Source organism: Hipposideros armiger, unplaced genomic scaffold, assembly GCF_001890085.2.
Source record: "Hipposideros armiger isolate ML-2016 unplaced genomic scaffold, ASM189008v1 scaffold_28, whole genome shotgun sequence".
NCBI lineage: Eukaryota > Metazoa > Chordata > Mammalia > Chiroptera > Hipposideridae > Hipposideros > Hipposideros armiger.
The window spans coordinates 4,862,310-4,873,416 of NW_017731378.1; the positions used below are offsets into that span (position 1 = coordinate 4,862,310).

At 45.5% G+C, this 11,107-nt stretch overlaps 2 protein-coding genes across 3 annotated transcripts in view; one reads left to right on the forward strand and one right to left on the reverse strand.

Moving 5' to 3' along the window:
• The window catches only part of NT5C2 (5'-nucleotidase, cytosolic II), a 121,330-nt gene extending 111,970 nt beyond the window's left edge, over positions 1 to 9,360 (reverse strand). For both annotated transcript variants that reach the window (XM_019636398.1, XM_019636397.1), the window contains exon 1: positions 9,290 to 9,360. The gene's annotated coding sequence lies outside the window, so the exon portion shown is untranslated. The remainder of the gene's footprint in view (positions 1 to 9,289) is intronic.
• INA (internexin neuronal intermediate filament protein alpha) overlaps positions 9,318 to 11,107 on the forward strand; it is a 12,244-nt gene continuing 10,454 nt past the window's right edge. Inside the window, exon 1 of the mRNA XM_019636399.1 lies at positions 9,318 to 10,412. Within this exon, the coding sequence (XP_019491944.1) occupies positions 9,348 to 10,412 (1,065 nt within the window). The 5' untranslated portion in view covers positions 9,318 to 9,347. The remainder of the gene's footprint in view (positions 10,413 to 11,107) is intronic.

Below are 11,107 nucleotides of genomic sequence, written 5' to 3' on the forward strand. Positions count from 1 at the left end.
ATATCATTATGTTGGTAAAATGGCCAAATATCAGAAAACAGCAAATTCTTGCCACTTAAAGGGACAATGAGATATTTTAGTCCCTGGAGCTGTGCTGATCAGATTCCACACTGTATTTAAGTGCCAATAAGTCCAGTCATGTGGCTATTTCTGAACTTCTAGCCATGTGGCTGAGATTTCTGTCTTCCTTAATTCTACCAGGTTGCTTACAATAACTTCATTACTTCCGTGGCCTCAGTGAATCTGTCCTTTGCCACAACGAGACCCCAAAAGGCTATAAAAAGAAATTAAGTTCTACTACATTCTACAACGTGGGTGACCCTTGAAAACATTATGCTATATAAAATAAGCCAGAGACAAAAGAACAAATATTGTGTGATTTCACTTATATGAGGTACCTAGAATTGTCAAAATCAAACAGACAGAACGTAGAACAGAAGTTACCACGGGCTGGGGCACTGGAGAATGGGGAGTTATTAAGTAAAGGTTACAGAGTTTCTGTTTGGGGTGACAAAAAGGTTTTAGAAACACCAACTTGGAGTCAGAGATACTGGGTTCAGCGCTGCCATTTTCTAGCTGTGGCACTTTGGGCATGTTACCCAACCTTTTAGTGTCTCAGTTTATTCATTTGGAAAACAGAGACAATAAAACCCTTTCTAAGCTGTTGTGAGGAACAAAGAAGACAAAGTATATTGAATCATTACATAAATATCTTTTGAAAATGAGTCTAGTGTCTCTTGTGATGCATTTGGGAGAGGAGGCAATAGGCCTCAGTATTCTCATTTTAGGCAAGTGGCCCCGTGTGCTCAAGGTACACTGATGTGCATAGTGGGAAGCTCACCACATCTGCCTTCAGAGACCCCAGGCTTTAAATGATCCTCTTCTCTACCTCATTCTGCCATTCCCTCCCCAGCCCCTTTTGCGTCCCTGGTGCTCTGTTGCTTTTTCTTCCTCTATTTCCCATGGAGACCAGCCCTAAAGGGAGATAATTTTCTCATTCAAACTGGAGTCCCTTTGTTCCCCTTCTCACTCTGAGTGTATCTGTATTTAGGCAGTTCTCTTTCTAGGGTGGGAAAAGCTAGATCCACATAAGTTTGCTGAGTTGAACTGAAGGATTTTTTTAGGCATCAACAGACATGTAGGTGCAAAAATGCTGGGGAGACAGAGAACCCTCGAAGCCCTTTGTATCTCCCACAGTCAGGCAGTTAATAATCCTGAAATATTTGCTGACTGGAATCCCTTCTCTGGGCATCAGCAAAAAGCAGAGGGTGGACCAAATGGTTTCTCAAACTCGATTCCATTCTGACATTTTGTGAAGTCTAAAAAGCAGAGGCACCCACGCCAGGGAGGCTGGGGAGCTGTCCGAGGTACTGAGATGTGACTGAGCGGGCAAGCCTTCCTGTTTCTTTTAATCTTGAAGCTCTAGCAACTCCAATGCAGCCTAACCCTGGATTTAGGAGAGATGAACAAAGAGATAATTCTGAGAAGGTGAAAAGCATGGGAGAGAAATAGACAGAGAAGCACACAGGTACACAGAGACTTCTAGATAGGTTTAAGCACAGCAAAACGGCTAAGGTCGAAACAGAAACTTTGTTTTGATTTTTTAAATAAGAATGGCCACCAAGAAACCAAAAATGCCTTAAGCTAAAATATGGAACAAATAAAAGGGGGGGGGGGAAGGCTGTGCATCAAAAATGCAATGCAAAACCGTGTAAACACAAACTTGTGAGCGAAACTACCACATAGACTGATGTGTCACCATCAACTGAGCCATAACAAAAGACTCTTAACTATTTTTATCTTCTATGTAGATAGAAACAGTTTGATTTTTATGGACAAAGGGCAAATAGGAGTATGACTTAGCGTGATATCATGTTCTTTCATGTATCTTTGTTAAAAACATCTTTCTTTCTCCAGAAAGTTTGGGGCATGATCCTCCCCACCTGCCTTAATGATAAGCTCATGCAAGCATCTTTTCATGCAGGTTGAAGAAACTTGGCTGAATATGAACTCAGTTCTTGTAAGGGAGACCACTTCATAGACAGTGTAGAGTCCTGACCACAGCACTGTACATCTGAAGATGCCATTGAATAATATTATATGTCAACTGTAATTTAATATATATATAGTCACGGGATGTGGAGTATAGTGTGGGAATGAAGTCAATGGAATTGTAATAGATATGTATGATATGGAGGGTGGAGGGGCAGTGGATGGGGGGAGGGGGGTTGTCACTGTGTGAGGGGTGAAAAGGATAACTATTGCATTGTTTTGTACACCTTAAACTAATAATAATAATAATAATAATAATAATAAATTTTTTAAACCTAAAAAAAAAGGAACTTGGATGAAAAAATAACTAATTTAAAACCTGTCACATAACAGGGGTGTATCTGCCTCTGAGTACTTAGCATATATGGTGTGTAGTCAAATACATACTGCCTTATGTTGGTCCTTAAGTTAGGACCTCAAGTTACCATAACTCTTCAACTAACCGAAAGCTCCTTAGAAGTAGGGAACATGTCTCATGTCTTCTCTCACACAAACAGCATCAAACACTCGGGAGGTGTTCAATATATGTTGATTGGTTGATTAAGGCAAAGTAGAGATGAAGGCTGGATTTCACTCAGGTAATGTTTTTTCTTTCTTTCTTTTGTTTTTAAATCATAGTGCTTTTAATAGGGAAAAACTAGAAACAACACAAAGTCCAACAAGAGATTGATGAAATGAATTATGGGACATCCATACAATGAAACACTACACTAAATTGTAAAAATAAGTAAATATTAATAGATCTATATACTGATGCAGGGAAATGGCTACAATTTATGAAGTGAAAAAAGAAAGTTGAAAAATAGTATATAAAATACATCTGATTCTATATTTATAAAAAAATAAATTAATCTGAGAAAGTGGCACTTTTTTATCACTTCTAACTATATTCATTACTGTGATCCCGGCAGCTGGCATGTTTACTAGATGACTATGGTGACACCCAGGACTTGGAGTAGCACTTACAATACTCCCAACAGAGTGTGAATTCTGACCTTATTCCATTACTCCAGAACAAGCAGGCTTTTCCTATTGCTGGGCAGGAGGGGGTGGGGAGAGCACTTCACAATTAGACGAAATTGAGAGTGTGTTAGAAGGAAGGTCATTGGTTCAATTCCAGATTGGGGTGATACTGTCTTTCTTGCTTACTTTACCTATTTACCTTTCTATCTATATATTAATCAATTTTCCTAACTTTTTATTTTGAAAAATGTCAAACTTAGAGAAAAGTTACAAGACAAAGACTATAAGCATCTGTATTCACTAATGGTTAAAATTTTGCCACATTTGCTTTATCTCCTCTCTCTGTGTTTATGTATACTGTTTTTGCCAAAACACTTGAGAGTAAATTATATAAACTATGACATTGCAACTCTAAATATTTCAGCATATATCTATAAAGAACATTTGCATATATACGAGTATGTGTATGTATATGTATATGTATGTATATATAAATTTTATAAATATATGTATATATATTTTCAAAGAACTATTCCTTACTTTGAAATAGTTTAAGGCTCACAAGAAGTTGCAAAAATAGTACAGAAAGTTCCCAGGTACCCTTCACCCAGCTTGCGCTCCACGATAACATCTTACATAACCATAGTACATTATCAAAACCAGGAAAATGACATTGAAATAATTAACTCAACTACAGAGTTTATTTGAATTTGGATTTCACTAGGTTTCTCGATTTCTTTGTCTCTCTCTCCCTCTAGATCTGTGAATTTTTATCACATGTATAGATTTGAGTAACAGAACTATTCTATCACCACACACACACACACATAAAAACTCATGTTACCCCTTTATAGTCACATCATCTTCACAACTCTAACCCATCAACCATTGATATGTTCTCCATCATTATAATTTTGTCACTTCTAGAATGTTACACAAATGGAGTCACATTATATGAAACATTCTGAGATTAGCTTTTTTCACCCGGCATAATGCCCTTGCAATCCATCCAAGTTGTGAATTATTCAACGTCAATAGTTGATTCTTTTTAATACTGAGTAGTATTCACTGGATGGATGATTATGAGTTGTTTATCCATTGTTGAAGGACATTTGGGTTGCTTCCTGTTTTTGTCTATTATAAAGAAAGCTGCTATGAATATTCATTTACAGATTTTTGTATAAACATGAGTTTTCATTTTCCTTGGCTAAATACTGAGGAGTGAGATTGCTGGGTCATACAGTAAATGTAAGTTTAACTTTATAAGAAACTGCCAAAGTATTTCCCAGAGTGGTTGTACAATTTTACAATCCCAGCAGCAAGATAAGAGTTCCAGATGCTCTGAATCCTTGTAAGCACTTGGTATTGTCAGTATTTTGTTTCAGCTACTCTAGGAGGTATATAGTGCATATCATTGTGATTGTAATTTTCATTTCCCTAAGGGCTAGTGACGTTGAACACATTTCCATATATTCATCTTTATATTCCCTTTGGGAAAATGTATGTTCAGCTCCTTTGCTCATTTTCTAATTGGAATATTTGTGTTCTTACTGCTGTGTTTAGAATTCTGTATATCTTATGGATACAAATCCTTTGTTGGATATGCAATTTGCAAATACATTCTCCCAGTATGTGGTTTGTCTTTTCATATTCTCAACAAGGTCTTTTGCAGAGAAAAGATTTTTAATTTTTTTTTAATTAAAGTTTATTGGGGTGACAATAGCTAGTAAAGTTACATAGGTTTCAAGTGCATGACTGTGTAATACATCATCTATATATCACATTGTGTGTTCACCACCCAGAGTCAGTTCTCCTTCCAGATGTTTTAATTTTGATGAAGTCAAATTTATTGATTTATTTTATGGGTCACACATTTGGTGTCACACCAAAGACTTTTCCCAAGTGGTCGTACAGGAAATAAGTTTTCACCTTACATGCGTTTAACACTGTAATAAATGCTGAGAGAGATACATAAGTGTAGAAGAGTTGTGACCAAGGAGGAGCTTCCAATTCAGTTTAGAGAAGCACACAAATAATTATAGCAGAAAATGGCAGGTAACTAGGAGCCAGGTGAGTACTGCAACTGCTATGGGTAGGAGGACAACAGTTCATGGGAGGGAAGGTGCACTTTACATTGGAAGTAGCAGGGAGGCTTCACGGAGAAAGCAGTGTCTGAACCTTAAGCGTTTCAACAGTTGAAGTGGGGGCAGAGGAAGAAATTCCAGGAAGAAATAATTGCGTCAGCAAAGGAACAAGGATGGGATAGGAAAGTCAAAACGAAGAAGTGGGCTGCGGGGGAGGAACTAGAAGGAGGTGATAAATTCACTTTTAGATATATAATATTTGAAGACCAGTAAGCATTCATGAAGAGATGCCCAACAGGCAATTGGATATGTGAGTTTGGAGTTGGAAATTGGAAAAAAGGATTTGGGAATCATCAGCATAGGTCAGATCTTTTGTTAGATGCCCCACAGCAACGTGTACTCTCCTTCAGAGCACTTGTCAAAATTATAATTACTGGGCTGTGTAATTAGTTGTTTAACCTCTGTCTCTCTTGCTAGAAAGTCAGTATCACAGAGGCAGAGTCCACATCTGCCTTATTCCTAGCACCTAGTCCAGGGCCTTGCACTCAGTAAATATTTACTGAATGGATGAAATGAGAAGTTGATACTTCTAATAGCCACCATTTATTGAGCATGTACCCGGAAGGCAGGCACTATGATACCTACTTTGTATACATAATGTTATTTAAACTTCACAGAATCTCCTAAGAGAGATGTCAAAGTTTCTTAAACTTAGGTTCAATAAGTCTGGGATAAGGCCTGGGAATCTAATTTTAAACTCCCAGGTACTTCCAATGAACAGTCAGGTTGGAAACCACTCAGATAGATGATTTTACTGAAATTTTACAGGTGAAGAAACTAAGGTTCAGCAAATAATAGTGATGTGTTCAAAGTCCCATGGCTAGGAAGAATCATTATGCAAAACTAGATCTCTTAGGGGGATAACTTCATCACAAGTCTCCCTGCCTCTGGGAGACCCAATATCTAAAAAAGAGTTTATGGGCCGGCCGAGTGGCGCGTTGGTTAAGAGCTGGCTTGGGACACCAGCTCTGAGCAGCAGGGCCCTGGTTTGGATCCCACATGAGGGCCAGTGACACTGCGCCCTCTACAGCTAAGATGGTGAACAACAGCTTGACCTGGAGCTGGGCTGCAGTGAGTCCCCGGCGATGGCGTAGGCTGCAGCCCCTGCTGCAGTGGGCTGCCATAAGCTACCGTGTGTAGCCAGCGGCCAGCTTGAGCAGCCAGCAGCTGGCGTGAGCTGCCAAGAGCCTCCGTGAGCAGCCATCCAGAGCCCGGCAACCGCTCTGCCTCACCCAGGAAGAGCACAATGATAATACCAACATGGGCCAGTGAGGCGACCATCCTCTACAACTAGACTGAAGAACAAAAGGACAGCAACTTGTCTGTTTCCCTTCCCCCGATTCCCCAGCGCTGTTCCCTCCCTTGATTCCCTAATAAAATCTTTTAAAAAAATGAAAAAATGAAAGAGAGTTTATGAGGGACGAGCAGAAAGCCAAAAACTGAATCCTTGAAATCAAAGAGAGTGTGAGCACTGCCAAATGCCACAAAGAGGCCACAGAAGATGTGGTATGAGGGAGAAACTGGGAATGACACGTCAGTGTGTCTGCAGTGCCTGCGTCTGACATCTGAGGAAGATGAAAACAGGGTAATCCCTCAGGAAACCTGGCCAGCTGGAAGACGTTGTGGTTTGAGACCCAGCCAAGATCATTCCTTCATAATACAGCTTTGTGCTAAAATTATTAAAGCCAAACATCTTGGCCTGTGAAATGGGATGCTAAGAAAGGGGAGGTATAAGTCCCACAAGGGGAATCTCTGTTGGGAATGTTAGGTAAGCTATTCAGAAAATGTAAACTGCAACCCACTCTAGATTGGCCAGGGCCACTACCCATTTGTTGGCTCACTCAGGCCTTTTGTCTCCCTTTCTTCTGTTCTATGTGTGTTTTACCTTTGGAATATTGCTTCTATTGGAGGATGGAAGGAGAAAGAAAGGTGAAACTCCAACCAGGGTCTTTGGCTGATTTTTTTGAAGTCCTGAATAACATGGTTGAAAGGTGACTGGAACTATACCCCAGAAGTAAGATCTTCTAATTATCTGTGGTTATTTTCACGTAGCCACACTCACACTGACCCCTGGTACTACAAACAATCAAGGTTGGCTGTATTCTCTCTACCAAAGGGCAGCCTGTGCAAGGATGTAGCAGACAGTTTCCTGTAATCCTATCACTAAACCCAACTCATATCTTGTTGATGGTAGATGCGAAGCAGTGCCCCTTTGTTTGAAAGAAAACAATGACGACAGTAACCCCTCATACCTTTACAGCTTGCAAAGCATTTTTACATGCATTAACTCAATCTTTCATGACCTTAGGGAGGAAGGTGGTATTACCCCCACATGCTTAGTAAGTGGCAGAAGCCAAGATTCAAACCCATCACCTCTAACTCTGGGTCCAATTGTCTTTCAATTACAACCAGCCTGTTACTTTGTTATTGGCTAAAACTCTTCTGAAACCCACTTAGCCTTATTCTGGCTGCATGGAAATTAATGAGACTTCAAGAGTTTTGTTGCTCTAAGTAAAATTACGTGGTGAGGAAAGAATGTTTGCTTGCTAGTGACCTTATGCAGAGTGCTGCAGCTGAGCCCCGGTTTCTCATCTGTAACATGGAGGTAAGAGCCACCTTAAAGAGTGGCCAGAAGGAGGCAAACGAATGCAAAAGTCCTGGCACAAGGGCTAGCAGGGAGTGTTATTCAGCAGTGTGAGCACTCTTTCATCCTTCACCTCACCAGGTCTTTCTGAACCCAAAGCACTCAGAATTGAGTCCCTCCAGCTCAGGTCTTGATCTGTGATAAGGAACCAGGAAGACAGGCTGTGAAACCATCTGACCATCTTCCATGACATCAAGCACAAAGCCAAGAGATATGGTCCAAAGTCCCATAGGACTTCCTTTCCCCTTTACTCTAGTGGCCTGTCTCAGGCAATATTACCCCCACCCCCATGAAGTTAAAACTTATTCTAGAACTACATCCTTGAGAGTCCAGATCAAGAAATGTCTTCAGTCTGGAATTTTGGAATCTAGTAAAAAGTTCTTCCTACTCTCTCTTTATGCGGTAACCACATCCTGAGAGCTATCATAAGCTTGAAGGTGAGCACTACATACTGCAGACTCCACACTGCCTTCAGCTTTCCAGATCCCATTCTTTGATTGCCCCCAATGTATGGATGGTAAAGGAGGCCAGCTCAGTTACCAGCACTCTTCCCCACCCCTGGAGTTTGATCTATTTGCAGGGACCTCTTTTGTCCAAAGAGAGGTCTCCACAGGAAGTGGCTCCCTCAAATCAGATGAGGATTTACACAGACTGAATTTCAAATGCCTACTGGGCCAGACAGGTAAAGGAAAGGAATTAATACAGTGGGTATAATTCAATGGAGTGTGGTGGGGGCTGGGGTGAACCCGAGAGCCACTTATACAAATGGCAGGGGCACCTCAGCTCGGCCCATTGTGGCCATCCCGGCCTTCCTCCGCTTCTTTCCACTCTCTGCAACTCAGGCCCACGTACTTTACCTACCTCCCCTCTTTTTCCGGGGCGTTGCAGGCTTTCCGCGCAACCTCCCGCCCCTGGCGGTCCCGGGAACTGCAGAGGAACAGCTGATGAGATGCTCTCTGACGTAGACCCACTTTTCCCCTGGGAACTCTGAACAGGGCTGAGGGAGGGGACAAAGCCTCGTCCTGCGGGTCCCCACTCTAACTGTAAAAATAAGGCGTCACCCTCGGGAGCTCCGGGGTGGGGATTGGGAATACAGGACACCTCCAAGAAAGCCCTAACCTGCTGGTGGGTCCGAAGGGACTAGAAAGTCAGGGTCAAGGGACGAGGTGGAGCCGGGGGGTTTCCTGATAGCAAACCCCAGTCGTTTAGGCACCCCTCGGCTCAAGTCACTTCCAAACAAGGCGATTCTTGGGGAGGGACACTGCGGACAGGGGACAGCTCCTACGCAAATGGCTCTGTCCCCGCGCCCTATTCCATCGCGCGCGCAACTGCGGTAGTCACTGCGCTTCCCCGCCCCCGATCCTAGATGCCCCCCTTTCCTCTCCCCGCCAGGCCTGGAGCAGGAGCTCCGCCCCCAATGCGCCGCCCCAGTCCCAGCGCCTTAAAACCCGGTGCACACCTCCCCCCTGCGCCCCGCCTGGCGCACCTCTCCTCTCCTTTGTATCTCCAGCCGCAATCGCTCTCCCGGCCCTGGTCCCGGCACCATGAGCTTCGGCTCAGAGCACTACCTGTGCGGCCCCTCCTCCTACCGCAAGGTGTTCGGAGACGGCTCTCGCCTGTCCTCGCGCCTCTCCGTGGCCGGCGGAGCGGGCAGCTACCGCTCGCAGTCGCTGTCCCGCTGCAATGTGGCCTCCTCGGCCGCCTGCTCCTCCGTCTCCTCGCTCGGCCTAGGCCTGGCTTACCGCCGGACTCCGGCTTCCGACGGGCTAGACCTGAGCCAGGCGGCGGCGCGCACCAACGAGTACAAGATCATCCGCACCAACGAGAAGGAGCAGCTTCAGGGCCTCAACGACCGCTTCGCGGTGTTCATCGAGAAGGTGCACCAGCTGGAGACGCAGAACCGTGCGCTCGAGACCGAGCTGGCCGCGCTGCGGCAGCGCCACGCTGAGCCGTCGCGCGTTGGCGAGCTCTTCCAGCGGGAGCTGCGCGACCTGCGCGCGCAGCTGGAGGAGGCGAGCTCCGCTCGCGCGCAGGCCCTTCTGGAACGCGACGGGCTGGCCGAGGAGGTGCAGCGGCTGCGGGCGCGCTGTGAGGAGGAGAGCCGCGGGCGCGAAGGCGCCGAGCGCGCCCTGAAGGCGCAGCAGCGCGACGTGGACGGCGCCACGCTAGCCCGCCTGGACCTGGAGAAGAAGGTGGAGTCGCTGCTGGATGAACTGGCCTTCGTGCGCCAGGTGCACGACGAGGAGGTGGCCGAGCTTCTGGCCACGCTGCAGGCGTCGTCACAGGCTGCGGCCGAGGTGGACGTGGCTGTGGCTAAACCAGACCTGAGTTCAGCGCTGAGGGAGATCCGCGCCCAGTATGAGTCCCTGGCCGCCAAGAACCTGCAGTCAGCCGAGGAATGGTACAAGTCCAAGTTTGCCAACCTGAACGAGCAGGCGGCGCGCAGCACCGAGGCCATCCGGGCCAGCCGCGAGGAGATCCACGAGTACCGGCGCCAGCTGCAGGCACGCACCATTGAGATTGAGGGCCTGCGTGGAGCCAACGAGTCCCTGGAGAGGCAGATTCTGGAGCTGGAGGAGAGACACAGTGCTGAAGTGGCTAGCTACCAGGTAATGGCTGGAGCGCTGCATAGGGAGGGGCCCCCAGTACTCCACGTACCTGCGCTTCCGGCCCCCCTCACCCCCACTCCCCCGCACAGTTGGGGCCCTAGGAACTGAGAGGGCAAGGGAGGGAAAAGGAGGGAAGAGAAAGAGCCCCGACTGGAGGCATTGGGAAAGAAAAGCCCTGGAGTCTCTACCGATAATTTGTGGGGCCTGGACGCCCTCTTTCCCTGCCCCTCACTTATATCCCTTTCCAAGCTCTTCTCACAAAGAAGCCCTTAGTTTCTCTTATTCAGAGTCCTAAAACCTAACTCACGCCTCCCGGTCAGCAAGTGGGAATAAACACACTGGCGACTTGAAGAACAGTCTCCCACGCAAAGTAGGAGTGAGCCCAACAGGGGTGGGTTACACCCTCTCCATGGCTGGCAGTGCTATCTCAGCTGTCTGGCTTCTCTTGTTGACTTTGAGAGGCTTTCTGTGCGCCCTGAAATTGATGTTTATAAACTATCGTCGGCCCCAGGGTTGGGAAAGAATGCTGAACTGAACTGGGAAGGGTTCTACCCCATTTTCTTGACTTTTGTACTCAAAGGACTAGAAATTGGGAGCCAACAACCTGGGTGATTGGGGTAGAGTAACCGCCCTGCTCTTGCTCTATCCCCCGCCCCCCAACACACACACACACACACACACACACACACACTCAC